This window comes from Urocitellus parryii, chromosome 12 (genome assembly GCF_045843805.1).
Source record: "Urocitellus parryii isolate mUroPar1 chromosome 12, mUroPar1.hap1, whole genome shotgun sequence".
Classification (NCBI taxonomy): domain Eukaryota; kingdom Metazoa; phylum Chordata; class Mammalia; order Rodentia; family Sciuridae; genus Urocitellus; species Urocitellus parryii.
In genome coordinates, this window is record NC_135542.1 from 59,488,072 (window position 1) to 59,506,465 (window position 18,394).

Here is an 18,394-nt window from a genome sequence, read left to right on the forward strand (position 1 = left end):
ACAAACTACTAAACTAATGATTTAAGCCATGTTAATCTGACTGGTCGGATTGTGAAACTGGGTGATAATCTAATAAAATGGATTGTCCAATTGGCCAATGGCTAGTTGAATATTGCTAGTTACCTTTTTTTTTTTTTTAAATGTATAAATAGCCTCTACCTAGCAGAAGCTGGGAATATAGGGCCAAAGGCTGAGTCCGCAAGATAAGGATGTACTCTGTTAAACTTGTGCTCTGACAGAATGTAGCTATCTCTGCCTGTCCGGCAGGCCTGTGTGTGTGTTAGAGGGAGGGTAGTGTGTGCGTGGTCCCGAGGGTCCTCACTTGCCCACCTGTGTGAAGGACATCAGCCAGTGCATGGCTGTGTGTGGCTGCTCCCTGACCCTGAACCCATATTCACACTTGTTTCCTCCCACCTGTTGCTGCATCATTTTCCCTGAAGTTCTGACTCCTGTCTGTCTTCCCTGCTGCTCTCTCTTCATTCAACCCTTCCATATTCTCATAGCCTTTTTCTGTATTTCACATTTAATTGTACATAAACTCACACATGCCATGCTATTTTTATGGAGGAGTGCTTCCTACCTTTATAATTGGGCCATTTCTTTATATGTCTCTTAAAATAAAACTACTAAATTAAGTTCTCTTTTTTCTTGTTTGAGCCATGTTTCCCCCCCCCCTTGACATTGACCTTAGAAAAGAATTTCCCAATCATATCCTGTCATATCATAACAGCTCCAAACATTGTAACTGCAGGAAAGGAATTAAGATGAAAGGAAGCATGATAATGCCATTGTGCCTGAAAGATATGTTGAATGTACAGTCCATGATCAGAGTGAAGGTCATGAAATGCGTGTACTTTCACTGTAACAACGAGGTGTTTATTCTCAGAGGCTTCAGTTAAAAAAACCTAGAATGCTTAGTTACCATTCCCTAATCCTGGTTTCTTTGCACTTTGAAGAAAATTCATCTTGTTGGTGCTGTGTTGGATTATGATAATAGAATCTTGGCAGATTGCTAGCACACTGTTTCTTGTGAATAGATGTAGATGGTTGGAAAAGAAGCTTTCTGGAGTTCCAAAATTCACAGGCTGAAATTGACTCATTCTGGATGAGGCTAGCTGAATGGAATCTTTGGCAAGTTAGCCCTTCCCTTCAGAAGCACTTGAGTTAAATCAAAATTAATCTGACCACATAACTACAGTGAGTAAAAACAAGGTACAGATTTGAAAATGCTCAATTCTTAAAATAGTTAAGAATTTAATGCTCATTGAGGACTTAATGGAAAACAGACAACACTGGGCTTGGTGTGGGATATTGTGGTGAACAAAACATGGCCCTGGCTTGAAAGATCTCCACACTTTGCAGATATCACTATGCTGATTTCAGGAAGGCTCCAGACCTTTGGAGTATAACATGAAAGAAGCACATACACAGAGTAATATATGTCTTCAAGTTAAAAAAAAAAAAAAAGATACACACACACACACACACACACACTCACACACACTAATAATTTGTGATTGCTTTATCTGCAACTGGTTTTTAACCCACTCAAATTAATCTTGTTGTCATGATAGAGATGCAGTGATACTAGCGTGTGTGTGTGTGTGTGTGTGTGTGTGTGTGTGTGTGTGTGTATCAATAAGTAGACTTGCTTTCTACCAAATAATGAAAACTGAATTTAGGAAAAAGCTATCTAGTAGTATGTATGTAAAGCTAGCCTAGCTTTACATACAAACTAAGAAATCAGGGCCCACAAAAAGCACCTACACATTATAGAACAACAGGTGATCACAGGTGATCATTCTTTTTACTCTTCCCCATTTTCCTGTTGTTTCAATCTTGATCACACAGTTCCCTTCCTACTGAGAACTCAGTGGATTTTGTAATTCTCTGCTCAGTAACATCTATCCAATTCTGAGCAGTAGCTCTTAATAACAGTATCAGAATCCTTTAGCATTCCATTTGCTAAAGTATTTAAACTTAGGTGGTTGAATTTCCAAGGTTCTGTAGTCAACTCTTATCTCCAGAGCCCTAGCCAATAATTCTGTTGTTTGAAGCCTTCAGAAGGGTGATAGGAGGTGGAAGTATTGGGTCAGGGACAATCAGCCCAGGGCACATCAGTCCAGCCAGACAAATACATCAAAGCCAGAAGTGTCCTTGGGTGGCTTGAAACTGTCAGGTTTGGGCTTAGAGTTCAGGGATCCCTTCTCTTTTTCTTTTGTGACAGTGTTAAGTTCTTTAGGTCGTGAAATAATATTTGTTACAGACCCATATGCTCTTTAACTTTGCTAGATAATTAAGTTGCTTGTATCATGCCCACTCAGGCTAACCAGTGAAAATTGTTCCTGAATATGCAGTTTCAAAGGACTTTATCAAATTAAGAGTGTTGTAATTAATTATCATGTCCATCTGTTCCAAGATTCTGTCTCACGGATGATACTATATAATAGTGTTCTTAGTTATTTGTTAAGATTGGTCTATTAGTAGACAGATTTCTCTAATTCAGCTTATTTTTTTTTTTCTGTTCTCTTTAATTTGGAAAATTTCTCCAGCTGCCTTAAGGGACAAATAAAATTAAATTATACAATATGTAAAATATGCATTAGCATAGCACAGAATTAAAACATTCCTGACTCTTGATGTGCTATCATGGTAGCGTTCTTTTTTTGTTTTTAAACACATGCAGAAAAAAAATTTGGAAGTATATTTGAAGCGCTTCTTTCTCAACTAAGAAAAGAACATCTATTCTGCTGCCCTCTGTCACAGTAATGTTTGGCCCAAAAGAACGAGTCAACTCATGACTAAAAAAGCCAGAGTCTATATTAAACTCTGATGTTTTTAAAACAAAATAATTGTAGGAATTCCATGTTATTTCTGGATCTCTCCCCAGATTGAAGAAAATATTCTTTCCTAGAAGTAAAGCCCTTGCCCACTAGAGATGAGCTATCTTCCCAGTAGAGTGTTGGGTTTGTCAATAATGCATTTCAGATGTGTGAACCCTCTGCTTGCTGCACTGGGGCCTTATGCCTTCTGTGTTCCCCCATGAATTTGACCCACTATCTAGTCTTATTTTATATTTGTTTTAGTCCTAAAAACAAGCAGGGCTATCACTCAGTAGCTTACAAATTGGTCTGAGTGGTCATGGACATCAGACCCTGTACATGGCCCTCTGACTCCATCTGAAAGATGGTAACTTAACTGAATTCCATAAGATTTCAGTGAATTTTGAAAGCAGAACTCGTTTCATAAATAATAGTGAACCTAAGGACTTTCCTCACCTATCTCATTTGCTGTGTCATCATCGTCCTCATCATCATCATGATGCAGAAAACAGAAGAACCACTCGGGACAGTCCTACCAAAGCACTTTGTGAAACTGTTTACAGAGCTAATAAGCAAATCTTAAACAAACAAACAAATAAATAAATTACCTTTCTGGAAATACCAAAAAAAGCAACCTCAAATTTTACAGAATTTACCGATTTTTGCCTTTACATTGGATGTAAGTGATATGGCTCCGCGTCATGCGTCATGGAAGTTGACTGAGTTTGCAGAAAGCCAGGGTTTTATTTGCCTAACTAGAACCCAGAAGTGGAGATACCTAGTTTTCTGTGGACTTCTCAGTCTTGTATGGCTGTACCACATAGACAGGTGCATTGTAAATTATCTTTTCTGGACTTTGCTTGTATTTGAAAAGGAAAGATATCACATATCATGGCTCTTGAGATAATATGATCAGTTACTTTGATTTCCATAGCTCATTCATGGATTCTTGAGGAGTCTTTTGAGATTTCCTACATCATTAAGATAGTTCACTTTTATCCTTAGGAGATATGTCCCAGTAGAACCTAAAGTGGAAGCCTAAAGCTTCAGCTAATACCAAACCCTGTATATTCTATATTTTCTGTATACTTACATACCTCTGATGACATTTATAAATCAGGTACAGTACAAGATAGATAATAATCATGAAATAGAACAATTGTAATACTATATTGTAATAAAAGTCATCTGAAACTCATGATTGTTTACTTCTGGAAGTTTGCTCTGACCATGGGTAACTGAAACCATAGGAAGTGAAACCATAGCTAAAGGGGGGCTATTGCAGACTGCACTATTTGAAGGCAAGGGCCAATCTTAACATGTTTGTGTCTTGTCAGTCTCTAGCACAGGCACAAGCAAATAGAAAATTTGTTTCAGTTATATTGACAGTGTAGCAAATCCCAGGATCACAACCCTTGGGTGTTCTTGGTTTGTTCTGGGAACAAACATTTTGAGTGTTGGTCATGTGCCTAGCGTTGGGGTACCTGGTAGGAAAAAAAATGTAGCCACCATAGAAGGAGTGTATAGTCTAAGGGAAGGCGAGGATGGAAAAAGATTGTAGTTTCAAGTGTTAATATTTTTTTGGAAAGAGAAGTATGCAAAATAACAAAAAGTTCTCAGTGCAAAGAAATATTAATTCCTATTTGGAAAACTGTCGGATTTGACTTTTGAGCTGAGTCTTTAGGAATGAGTCAGAGTTCACCAGATGGAGAAAGAGGAAAGGGCGTTCTGGGCTATTGTAAGTCATTGAATTTTTTTTTTTTTTAAACTTTTAATGTGTCCCGCAATTTAAAACATTAGCTCTAATTCCTATCTTATGATTCAAGAAAAGTGGAATTCATGACTATGTTGGGTTTTCCCTCAGATAACCACCCACTGCAAGACTACATCACTTGTTTAAGATGTTTTATTACTTTCCTACTGCTTACCAGCAAAGATGTTCTTAGAATGGTATGCAGAGCCCCCTTATTACCCAACCCTGGCCTACGGCCAACCTCCAGTCCCTCAGTAATATTCCCTGGTCCTCATCTCAATACAGGATACGTTTGTGGTGGGCGGAACCTTTTTCTGTAAACTAAACACTCTATTCTTTTCTTGCCTCTGTAAAATCTGAAGTTCTTCCTCTATTTGGAATGCCTTCCGTCGGTTTCCACTCCCTCTTACCTGTTGGGCACTTCACAGATGGTCCACCCACATCTCCTCCCTCAGCACAGGAGTCATTTATCTTTGTGCCTTGAGTGAGAGAAAGCCTCTTGGAAGAGATGTTCCTTGTGGATAAATGGAGGTCTGTAAGGCACAATGAGGGGCTTCGGTGTGGAAGATGTGGAATGGCCTCTGCCAAGAGGGCACTCTTCCCCAGCAGCCCTCAGCCCAGAGGAAGTAGAAGGGGCAGTTGGAAGCCTCAGGGCTCAGGTTGATCCTAAGACATGTTTTTTTGTTTTGAGATGAGGGGGGGTTTTTTTGTTTGTTTGTTTTAGCATCTTTAAATTGATCACCTACATTTGAAAATTGGCATGCTTCACATAAAAATGGAGGTTCTCTTGAACAAGTGAAGGTATAGAGAGCCACATCGAGTTTGTTTCTGCACAGAATCGGTCGTGCCACCCCTGAGGTCACTAACCTTGAATCGTTCACAATCCCCCTCCAGATACTGGAGGAGGAAGAAGAGATGGTAAACGTAAAGTTATTAGGAAGCTGGTGGCTTCAAGTGAAAGAAACACTAGATTGGAGTCTATTTTGTTAAAGAAGTGCCATTGGGATGAGGCTCAGGTTGGGGAGGAAAGGGAAGGGTCTGGAGCAGAAGTGTCAGTGAAGTTGAGGAGTCAGTATAGCAGGAGCGGGAACAGGAAAGCTGGAAGGCTGGGGCCATGTGATTAGCAGATGGACGTGCGACTTCCCAGATCGGAGAGCTGTGGTCCCAGGACAAGGCAGTGAAGTGGGTGGGGGGCAGCCAGGGCCACTGGGTCTAGTGAGACCAGTGTCAAAAATGCTTTTTCCACATCACCCTGAAGCCTCTCCCAACTAAGTCACATAAAATCACTCATGAGTCGAGTGTTTCTATGTCAGGCACTCTCCTAGGTGTTTCTCGTGTCAGTTAATTTGATCCACATAGTGGTCTTATGACGAGTGGATACTTTAACCATCCCCAGTTTCCATGAGGTTCCACTGAGGCTTAAAAGGATTGCATCACTTGTCAAAGGTCCCAAGGTCACATGGCTCCTATTGGCCAGAACTCAAACCCGAGACTCTCTGATGTCCAAGTGCACTCTGCAAGCCTCTGCCTCTGAGGAACTGGGTTAGAATCAAAGCCACAGAGAGGGTTTGCCTGAGAGAGGAGAGTCACAACACGGGAGTAGCCAGGGCCACGTAGAGGGCTGCAAGAAAAGAGCATCTCTGAGGGACAGGCAGGTCAGTGTCGGAAGCAGGCTCCAGTGATGTGTTTTGTGGTGATGTTCAGGTGGTGGGTTTTTCTGTGTAGGAAAGATTGCGGAGAGCAGGGACACAGATGGGAGGGAAGTCGGTGCTGGATGGCGAGTTCCCGGGAGCCAAGCGGTGCACTGGGGTGCATTTCCCAGAGGATGAGAGGCAGTTCATCGTGCACTGTGTGCTGATGACAAGGCTGAGAGGCTGGGAATGGCCTGTCTGCATGGATGCAAGTGGGTGCGTGCTTAAAGTCATCTGCCTGAGTGCCTGCTCAGGCCCCAGATGGCCTCAAGGAGTGTCAGCAGCCGTGGCAGTGGAGGCTGTGCTCAGGTTTTCAAATAGTAAGTTAGCTCAGATGTTGCTGGTGTTTGTTCTTCCTGTGCTCCGGGGAGGGGATGGAGTAGTCTATATGAAAAGTCTCATTGGCAGTTTCGTATCTGATGCCGTTAATGTATCAGACTCCCTAAAGTAAAGCAGGACCCGGTGTATCCCAGCCCCCAACCAGCCTCGTGTCTGCTGCATGTACGCTCTTAGTAAATGGTTAGAAAGTAATTTACGTGTCCATAAACAAGCTGATTTCGTGTTCCAAAGCATCCACTTGTAATACCCTTCATCAGCCCAGTCTCCCTCTCATCCCACCAGTCATGACAGCAAATGCCAGTGTCTTCCCTAGGCCTCAGGAGGTAGAGGCAGAGAGCCCTGTGTTCCCGCTCTCAGACTCTATTTCCGGTTGTTGGGCTGGACTGAGTGGTTCAGGATGCCGCCTGAGCCCTCCAACAGGAGGCCTGGTTTTCAGCTGTGTGTCTGAGCATCTGGTTCCCCTGCTGCCAGGATTAAGTACCTTCAGCGCTGCCCCAACCCTCTTCCTTAGCCAGTCACATCAAAGCAGTAATTTACCAAAAGGGCCATTGCTTTCTTCTCAACACACCTGCTTGCTGCGGGACGTAGTTCTAGAAGATAATTTTATAATAATTATAGAAACGTAAAGCATGTATCTTCCTACGGATTATACCATTTTTCTTTGAACTTTTACCACCTGAAACTTCCTGAGCCCCATGCCAGCCTCGAGGAGGAAGCCATAATTTGTCTGTCCCTTGAGAAAGCTAGGAATATAAAAGCTGTAGTGACTGCTATATTAAGGGCTTACAGTGGGTTTCATTATTATTAATATTAGGAGATGCAAAAGAATTGTTACCAAACTGTCCTCAGCTTGTCCTGTCCCTGCATGGGAGCATATCCTTCAATTCCTCCTGCCAGAAGAAGAAAAGCATGACAACAGCACAGAAAGCCCAGGAGTTGTCTCTGAAGGGGGAGAGGTTTTAAAATGAATAAATATATATATATGTATGTATGTATGTGTGTGTATATAACACACACACACACACACACAATCCCGAGTAGTAGCTCACTATAAAAGGGAGACATGGCTGCTGGGAAAGTGTGTGATCTTGTGCATGCCGTAGGTAGCTTGAGTGATAGAACCATATGATCACGCAGGGATGAGTTTGAGAAAGGGTGAAGGAGGCCTAGTTGTTTGGACAATGGTAGATCTCTCACTGGGAGAAATGCTAGAAACTGTGAGCCAAAGGAACTTCCATAGGGAGGCAGGAGGTGTGCTGTTTTCCATAGTTGGACCCTCCAGTGAGAAACCTATTTCTTTTTGGATGTTTTATTTGTAGCCTTTTTTTTTTTTTTAAACTTATACATTCCTGGAAAGAAGCAAGAAATTTAATCAGTAGAAAGTACATAGAATTTAATTAAAAATCAAAGCTACTTTTTATAGAATAGAATTGTGTTTTCTCTGTCGTAATTTCCATTCCCAACACACGCTGTCATTAATGCACTGTGTGGGATCCTCCTTGTACAGGTGCTTTGCCATTTTAATTCTTCATTTATCCTTGCTTCCCGACTCAGGGGGAGACCTCCTCCCACCTGTAAATGGTAGTTTTGGATGTGCAGACAGTGATATCTCCTCTTTGGAAGGACTCAGGCACTCCATTTGATGTGGAGTCAAGCCAGTCCTGGAAGAAATCTTTTCCAGAGAGCCTTAGCAGCTTGTTTTCCCTCCAGGATATGGGCAGAGAGATAAGGGGCTGCTTGGGGAAGATGAGGGGTCTGATAGTTGCTTCCAAATTTCCTCCTCTGAAGAGGGAGCTTATTGTGGGGAACATGAGATCAACATTTGCCTTCAGCACAGTGGCTCCCTGCACCCCGGGGCACATTCCAGGAGTACTCCTGTTCTTTGCAAAGGGGGCTATAGGAACCGCAGGAGGCGGCTCCTTCAACAACCACTCTAGCATGTAGCATCTTTAAAATTTCTCTAGACGGTTCAGATAAAACAAACCATCAGTCCTTAGAGGCAAATTTTAAAGAGTCTCAAACACGCCTCATGATACAGGGGCATCAGCCTCTGGTGTGCTGTTAATTCTCCTGCATTGCTTAGGATCTTCTTTTATGGGGGAAAAATATAAATATGTGATTATTTATACCACGGGGTGGGGGGGGATCACCCAGAAAACCTCAGGGAAAAGACCCCATGTTGACCCAGGCCTGGAAGTCTAGGTGTTTGGAGGGGGACATGGATGGGGGCAAAGGGGTCTAAGGAGAGGGTACAGGCAGGCTAGAAGCAATAGAATCCAGTGTGCTGCAATCAGATTCTGGCAGTGGTGGGGATGGTAATGGCAGTAGTACAACCATAGGATTTTATTCTTAGGAGAAAGGTTGCTATAATCCAACCATCTCCCTTTATGAATGAGAAACCAAGCCTCCAAGGGCTTCAGTGACTTGCTGGTGGTTGCATATTTTTCTGGTGGATGATGATATTGGATAAATAAGTTGCTCTTTCCTTCTCTTACTCAGGTGTCTCTCACTCCTCAGCAGTGGTCTTTAGGTAGGAAGGAGTCCCTGTGAATGACTGAAAATGTGTACTAGTAAGCACCACTCTTGGTGAAGTGTTAAAATGAGTCCTACTTGGGTTTTTTTCCAATGAAAAATGCAAATTGAAATATAGCAACCCAAACCCTGCACATTTGGGCATGAGGTTCTCAGAAAGTGGATCCTGGATTCTCCTACAGAGCTTATGTTATGGGCAGATTCTGTAGTCTTTCCCCAGACTAATAATAATCCCCAAATGTGGTACCCTGGAATCTTATTCAAAACAAATTCTGTAGTCTTTCTTTCCACATGCTGATTTTGAAAAGATGCCGTACCTCTCCGAGTCTTCAATATGTAAAAGCATCCTCTCACCCCTGACATTTTAGCCATGGAGGGGGGAGTTCATTCCAAATTTTTGTTTGGATGTCTTTATCATTCATTTTCTAACTTTATAATACATGTCAGACATGCCCCTGCACTAGAGGAATTGAGAGGATGATCAGTGTGATTTTGTTTTAGTATGGTGAGCAGACACACTCCAAGAGTGAGACCCCCCTGAGTATTGTTGAAGGTCAAAAGATGGAAAATTAATCCTGGTTGTTTTTTGATCAGAGAAAGCCTCATAGGATGTGTTGGTCTTCAAGGCTGTGGGAAATTCTCCAGGGACAAAGGAGAAGCAGGGACTTGAGGTTGAACGGACATCTGAACTGTGGCATGGAGTGGTAAGAGGCAGGAGTGGGTGGATTCCGTGAATGGTAGATTGCCGTTGTTGCTGGAGTGTGTCTGTGTTGAGCCCCTGGTGGAACACAGAAGCTACAAGATAGGTAGAGGCCAGACTTGTGAGCACCTGGTATGCTGTGCCCAGGAGTCAGGACTTTGGCCTTCTGGCCTGCCCAGGACTGTCTGTGTAGTCCAGGAAGCAAAGGACACGAAGGAGAAGAATAGGATTGTACTCACTGCCTTTCAGCCAGCAGACACGCTGCTGTGGGCCTCCTAAGGAGGTGAGTGCCCTCTAGGGGTTTTAATGATTTCTGAGTGCTGTTCATCTTTGCACTCAGGCACTCAGCTGCCCACTAAGGTGAATCCATTACCTACTCGAGAAAAGAAAAGACAGCTTAACCAAGTCCCACCTGGCTGCAGCTGTGATTACATTATGCAAAAATTTATTAATGTGGTGCTTTGATTGATCATTATCTTAATACCAAGGATAACATTGGAGGCTTGATTTTTTTTTTTCTGGCAAATTGCAAATACAGGTTGCTTCTTGTTTGAAGTTAAAAAGCCCTTAGCCCTCATATTATATGATTCCATTTATATGAATAGGCAAGTTCACAGAGACAGAACATAAATTAGTGGTTGTTGGGGGGTTGGGGGGAGGAATGGGGTCTGGCTGCTAGTGTGTGCAGGGTTTCATTCTGAGGTGATAGAAATGCTCTGAACTCAGGTGCCAGTGATGGTTGCTCAACCCTGTGGATATAGAACCACTGGATCATTCGCCATGAATTATATCTCAATAAAGCTGTTTTGTTTTTAAGGCCGTCAGCACTTCTGCACAAAGTGTCACGTACTTAGCTCTGCCTGGAGAAACCTTTTGAGCTCACCCTGGAGAATCAGCACTCTGCTTCTCCCTTTCTTTGTCTGTTCATTTCGTTTCTTCAGTATCATCCCTCTCTTCTAACCCTCCAGTTCTTTGTCTAAGAAATATTTATATAAGGAGAAGTGCAGAAGAGCTTGTGGCCAGGGGAGAACTCGTGTTACCTAGAGTGAGAGAAGGGCTGCAGACAAGTGTGGGGTTCCGTGAAGGGGCTGTTATCTCAAGAGAGGGATCAGCACGAGGCCTGGACAAGGAATGTTCAGGAGCTAGTTGGTGTGAGCAAAGGAAACACAGCCGAGCAGGGGCGTGCCTGGAGAAATGATGGCAGCATAAGAGAAATACTGGGAGAGGGCTTTGAAAGAAAGGTATGTGGGTTTCAGGGTGTTGAGTGCTGAGCTGAGGCATTGATAAATGGAACAAAGAGTAGTTGGAGATTGTTGACTGTGGGTGCAGCATGTCCTGGATGAGGGGAGACAGAGCAGGGAGTTGGGGATGGGTATGTGAGTGGCAGCCTCAGCAGAATTAAGCATCTGTCTTGTGGTCCTCCATTTCTTCTGCCCTTGATCCGTCTGGCATCTTCTCCTTTCCCTAGATTGCTCCTTTCCAGGGATTGGGGAAAGGGGAAGGGGAAGGTTGGGGGGAAATGAAGAGAGAGAAGGTGGTGAGGACAAGGTGCAGTTTGCATACTCCGTTGTTCTGCATTTCCTCTTCCTGACTTAGAATAGAATCTGGTTTCTTCTGGGGGAACACAGGGAACAGGAAACCCTATTTAACCTCAGCTCAGTTGATGGAGCACTGTGCCTCACTGCACCCATCTGTCAAGGGAAAATACCTACCTCCAGTGTGTAAGCAGGGAATATAGAAAAGTCTTATAAAAGAATTCTTTAAACTACACTGGACTCACATAATTTATAGATACAATATATTTCCTAAGCAAATATGGGTCATGATGGGGTTTCCCCCCTCTTCTGAGAGTGAATATAGGTATGACTGCCAGATAATCTAGCTGAGTTGTATTGTGTTGAACTATACAGAATTGCTATTTGACCATCGTCAGTCAACCTGTAAAAGGGACACTTTCTTTTTATTTGTTCTACTTAGATATACATAACAGTAGAGTACATCTTGACATATTATACATACATGGAATATAACTTTCCATTCTATGGTTGGACATGATGTGGAGTTACGCTGGTCATTATTCATATATGAACATAAGAAAGTTATACCAGTTCATTCTACTGGTTTTCTTGTTCCCATCCTCCCTCCTTTCCCTTCATTCCCCTTTGTCTAAACCAATGGTTTTTATTCTCCACCACCACCCTTATTGTGTGTTAGCATCTACATATCAGAGAGAACATTCAGCCTTTGGTTTGGGGGGTTTGGCTTATTTCACTTAGCATGATAGCCTTTAGTTTCATCCATTTACCAGCAGATGCCATAATTTCATTCTTCTTTATTGCCATTATGTATATATACCATGTTTTCTTTATTCATTCATCTTTTGAAGGGCACCTCGATTGGTTCCATTGCTCAGCTATTGTGAATTAAGGTTGCTGCACCATCACTGTAGTATGCTGATTTAAATCCTCTTGGTATATACCGAGGAGTGGGATAACTGGGTCAAATGGTAGTTCCATTCTAAGTTTTCTTACAAATCTCCATACTGCTTTCCAGAGTGGCTGTACTACTTTGCAGTCCCACCAGCAATGTATGAGTGTGACCTTTTCCCCCCACATTCTTGCCAACATTTATTGTTACTTATATTCTTGATAATTGCCATTTTGACTAGAATTAGAATAGAATCTCAGTTTAGTTTTAATTTGCATTTCTCTAATTGCTAAAGATGTTGAACATTTTTCATATATTTGTTGACGACCATATTTCTTCTGTGAAGTGCCTGTTAAGTTTCTTTGTCCATTTATTGATTGGATTACTTGATTTTTTTGGTGTTAAGTGTTTTAGTTCTTTATATATCCTGGGGATTAATCTTTTTATGCTATATTTGAGGTGCAAGTAGCAAAGATTCTTCTCCTATTCTGTAGGCTCTGTTTTTATGTTCTTGTTTCCTTTGCTGTGAAGAAGCTTTTTAGTTTGATACCATTCCATTTATTGATTTTTAATTTTACTTCTTTGCACTTTAGAAGTCTTATTAAGGAAGATGGTTCTTAAGCCGACATGATGGAAAAATGGGCCTACGTTTTCTTCTACTAGGTGCAGGATCTCTGTTCTAATGTTTGGGTCCTTGATCTACTTGAGTTGAATTTTTTGCAGGGTAAGAGGGGTTCAATTTCATTCTACTACATATTAGATTTCCAGTTTTCCCAGCACCATGTGTAGAAGAGGCTCTTTTCTCCAATATATGTTCTTGGCACCTTTGTCTTGTACGAGATAACTATATTTATATGGGTTTGTCTCTGTGTCTTCTATTTTGTTCCATTGGTCTTCATGTCAGTTTTGGTGCCAATACCATGCTGATTTTGTTACTATAGCTCTGTAATATAATTTAAGCATCTGGTACTGTGATGCCTCCTGCTTCACTTTTCTTGCAAAGATTGCTTTGGCTATTCTGGGCCTCTTAGTTTTCCAAATGAATTTCATGATTGCTTTTTCTATTTTTATGAAGAACGTCATTGGAAGTTTTATAGGAATTGCATTAAATCTAGCACTTTTGACCATTTGACAATATTAATTCTGCCTATCTATGAACATGGGAGATCTTTCCATCTTCTAAGTTCTTCAGTGTTCTGTAGTTTTCATTGTAGAGGTCTTTTACCTCTTGTGTTAGATTGATTCCCCCAAATTTTATTTTTATTTTTTGAGGCTATTGTGAATGGGATAGTTTTCCTAATTTCTCTTTTAACTGATTTGTCATTGGTGTATAGAAATGCAACTGATTTATGGGTGTTAATTTTATAACTTGCTATTTTGCTGAATTTATTTATGAGTTTAGAAGTTTTCTGATGAAGTTTTTTGGGTCTTCTAGATACAGAATCATGTTGTCGTCAAATAGGGATAATTTGAGCTCTAATTTTCCTATTCATATCCCTTTAATTTGTTTCTTTTGCCTAATTGCTCTGGCTAGAGTTCCAAGGACTATGTTGAATAGAAGTGGTAAAAGAGGTTCCTTGTCTTGTTCCAGTTTTTAGAGGGAATGCTTTCAATTTTTGTCCATTTAGAATGATGTTGGCCCTGGGCTTAGCATAGATAGCTTTTACAATGTTGTGGTATATTCTGACTGTCCCTAGTTTTTTCTAGTGTTTTGAACATGAGTGGGTACTGTATTTTGTCAGGTGCTTTTTCTGCATCTATTGAGGTCATCATGTGATTGTCTTTAAGGCTATTGATGTGATGGATTATGTTTATTAATTTCTGTATGCTGAAATAAAAAGAGCAGTTTCTTAAAATTCAGCCTAATCTGAACTGCCAAACAGATATCTGGCTTGAGCCTAGATTTTTTTTACCTTTTGAGGCTCTTTTGTAAGTTCCTTCTTCATTAAGGTACTAATTTCATGTTCAGAGGAAGCTGACAGAAGTCAAAATAGGGGAGCAGACAGAGGGGACTTGCAAAGGACAAGTAGAGAAGGGGACAGAAGTCAGGAGCACACCAGCTGACACAACTCTTTCACTCTTTAATATTTATGTTCTTGATTGAGAAGTGAAAATTGTGCTTAGAAAGTGTTTGTTTTTTTTTTTTTCCCTCTGAGTGGATTAATAGTCAGTTGTGCATAGTTTTAGATCTTTTGCAAGCTGCTGGTGTGGGTCTATAGAAAATGATGGAGGTTGGGAAATAAGTCAGACATTGGGCAAACATGGACCTGAATTTCAGCATGGTATGGTTTCCCACAGCATAACAGAGAACCTAAGACAGGTACCTTCAGGGAAGGTGGCTGAAGTATTTATTAAAAGACAACATCTGAAGAAGTATTTTTTAGGTGATGGCGTGCTTGTTGGTGTTTAAATTAGAACGATTCCCTGGAACACATCGGCAGGCAACAGTGTGAATCAGATGTGTTAAGAAAAGATTAGTCGGCTTTTCTTGTGGGTGCTTTCTTTATAACCACATCTGGGTACTAAAATCAGGGTGTAGCCTCTCAATGTTCTAGCCCGATTCATTTATAAACCCTAAAGAATTCTAAGTTCTGGAGAGTGGCAAGTACAACAAATGTTAATATATTATTACTATTATATCACAGTGGTAAGATTATGTGCTTACAGCTGCAGTGGCTAGATACATAAGTGTGAAAGAGTTTGGGATAACCTTACCAAGTGTTGAAGGCCCAGGTCACAGTTACTCAGCTGAGAAGGTGATTGTCCTACAGGAATACAGTGAATTCCAAAGCCGTGGCCCATCTCTGCTCACATTAAATAGGCAGACACTTATTTTGAACCATAAGCAGAAATGTCATTCCAGCAAAACCTTAACTAACACTCTGTGCTCCCAGAAATTCACCTTAACCATCATGTCACATGGAAGAACCCTGAGAGGGTGGGCATGGGGGGGTGGGGGAATCCTTCATGAGTTTGCAGTGACTTTGGTCTTTGGTGCAAATTTTAACTTCTTTTCCTTTCTTGTTTAACAGTTTAAATGTCATTAAATCTCTGGGCCTGATTATTAAGATACTTGAGGACTACAAGCATATTTTAATTTATTAAAGATCCAAAGAAAATTATAGGAGAATGAATCAAATCACTTAAATAAGAAGGAAAGGTAGCAGAATTAATGAATGTGCTAATAGTTCTTCCCTGCTGGGAGTGTTATCTCCCCTGATGTTGACCCTACCCCCCAAAACCCCTGTACATGAATACCAGCTCTTCTGCCAGAATGCCTTCCTTTCACTCCTATGAGCCCAGGAACTCCCTCCTTCATTCTCTCCACCTTCTGACCCACAATTCTATCCCCAGGGGAGTCCCAGGGCTGCAGTTTAGCTGCTTCTTCCTTGTATTATATTTGCATGATTTGCATGCTGCCACTCAGCTGCCCTGGGCATCTCATTTCCTGTCTCCTATTTCATTGTAGCAGTTAAGACATTTGGTCTCCTCATATTCCCCATCCATACTCACCAGGTTTCTGTGTTTAGGCAGGTTTCATAACAGTGTTAAAGCTCAGGTTGAGAGCCAGCACAGCCAGCTTGCATGCATTCGACACCTCGTTCATGCATGGAGAGATAATGCACATATGGTAATCTAGAAGATCCAGAAAATTAAGACTTCCCACCTCCAACGTAGCTGTCACTGAGTCCTTTTTCTGATGTTGTACCCTCTATTGATTAAGAGCCCGTCATTCTGGTCTCTTTCTGTTCTGCACATTTATAAATTAAATGTTGCTCGAGATGAAGGTGCTTCTAGAGATAACCATACTGACAATAAAAATCTGAAAAGCAGATGACTTGTTGAAAATAAAATCAGAAATGATTCTGGAAAACACCTGCATATCAAATAGCAGCACCTCAGCCCCTCCCAGTACCACTGACGTGTAGACAAGCATGTGTGCACATAACCATGGCCCTGAGTTGTCTGAAAATGCATGTTACACTCAATACCAGTCTGGTTAAGTAAGCAATGAGGTAATGCCTTGTAGATATATATGTGCCAACATAGTTAAAAATCTGTGTGTATGTAAAGGAGACTAGTCGTAGACCTTGGGAAAGCAGATTATGTGAGACCCTCTTCCCCCTCCTCATTTCCCAGTGACACCAGATAACTGAGGCTGTGTGGTATAGACCAGGTACTTTGCCACTGACACTTTGTGGTCTCCCGACTTCTATGTTGTTGTTTATTCATGGGGTTTTCCTTCCCTTTTCTTTGGTTTCAGATGCGAGTGTCTCTCTGGCTTATGTGGTTTCCCCGTGTGTGAGGTGGGATCCACTCCCCGCATAGTCTCTCGTGGAGATGGGACACCCGGAAAGTGCTGTGATGTCTTTGAATGTGTTAATGGTACGTGGGGTTTCTCTTGTTCTCAGAGAGTGTATATTTGTTCGGTAGCAACTGCAGCAGCAGCAAGAGGAGGAGGAGGAGGGGGTGGGCCAATGGACCATAGCTGCTTCTGTCTTTTACAAAAGCAGGGAATTTACTCAGGGAGTTGCTGAAAGTCACTCAGTAAAGGAGGTTTACTCAAGATCTCACAGTGCAGTAAAGAAAGTTAGGACAGGAACCATGGTTCATCAGAAGGAGAATTTTAGAAATGCAATAGCAGATTGCAGGTAGCTGTCCTACTCTGTTGGGTTTTGAAACTGTCAGAAGTTTTAGAATTTCTCCAAAAAAAGAAGCACGGAGCCTGTGTGCATATCCCTTCTGTGTCACTCAGTAACCTGCCCTATTGCTGAAAGGACACACTTTCCACGTGAGAGCAACAACAGTTTGAATTAGGAAAGACATGGTTCTTCTAGTTCAGTGTTTTCCTACTTAGAACATCTTTGATTGATGTTTGGTCATTGGTATTGGCCTGCTTGTGGATTGACCCTCTTGGATCAGAAAAAAAGATTCTTCAGTCACCAGATTCTTTCAAACAGGATCCACCTCTCCCTTTCATCCTTCATAGAAGAGCTCCATGTTTGGTGACTAGATGTTTATTGAATTCAGGTGCCAGACAAGAGAACCTAGAACCTGTTTCTCCACTAGAATTTTCAGGAATAAAAAGGGAAAACTGAAACGAGTTACAAGTCAGTAATTTCATAGAGCATTATTTAATTGATACCTGGGCACATACAACAAATATCATACACATACAGAAATGTCCACCCTAACTACTGTCTGCAAGGATGCAGCCTTCCGAGGTCTCACCCTTCCCTTTTCTCAGGTCCCTCTCTCACACATAAGAAAAGGTCATATTGAAATTGCATCCTAGTGGTTTGCACCCTAGAATTTTTTTAGTTCTCTGACCACATATGCTGTTTTGGTTTGCTTTGAGGAAATACTTGCAGTATGGTTTTGTAGTTAAGGTAGAATACAGGCTAGGACTGGATGACCCCAGTTTGAAAATCGGTTTCTCCACTTACTGGCTGTGTAAACTGAGGAAGTGTCTTCATCTCTCTGGGCCTCAGTTCTACATCTGTAAAATGACATGAATAATGGTAAATCAAATGAGGTATAATGTGTGAAGCTCCTGGAATTGTGCCACAAGCAAATGAGTCTATTATACTGTGTGCACACCTCCTGTTCATCTCTGTGAGAGACACTGTTCTGGGCATTGGGGGTAGGGGAAGGAGACAGTCAGGGAATGTACAGACCTTATAGATATAAGCATACAGGGAGGGGTACAGACAGGGTTCCGTGTGCATAAATCCCTTCTCAGTGCTCTCCCACCCCTGGTATCACTCAGACAGTGGTTTTGTCTGTTACACACTAACAAGTGGACAAATAGATCTGTTCTCTCTGGCCCTGCTGCTGCAGTGTAATTTTGTGTAGGTGATATTCTGTGACTATTTAACTTGTACCATAATTACGATACCATTTTGACAGAAATCATCAATCCCTACCATGGGATCTCAGCATCTCAGATATGCTTCCTTCCAGAACTCATTTCTCACTCTAGAATGTGAATACTAGAGGATGGGAGTTGGTCACATTCACCCTTATTTCTATGGACCTTAGTATATCATGTGCCTCATTGAGGCACCTACATTTCCTGAAATTAGCAACCCAGGAATCTGACTCCTATCATAATAGCTCCCTCAAGAGG

General features: G+C 41.7%; 1 protein-coding gene across 4 annotated transcripts in view; it reads left to right on the plus strand.

Moving 5' to 3' along the window:
- Nucleotides 1–18,394, plus strand: part of Crim1 (cysteine rich transmembrane BMP regulator 1) — a 179,247-nt gene that overhangs the window by 86,190 nt on the left and 74,663 nt on the right. For all 4 annotated transcript variants that reach the window (XM_026405877.2, XM_026405879.2, XM_026405878.2 and 1 more), the window contains one exon: nt 16,529–16,650. In XM_026405877.2, the coding sequence (XP_026261662.2) occupies nt 16,529–16,650 (122 nt within the window). The remainder of the gene's footprint in view (nt 1–16,528; nt 16,651–18,394) is intronic.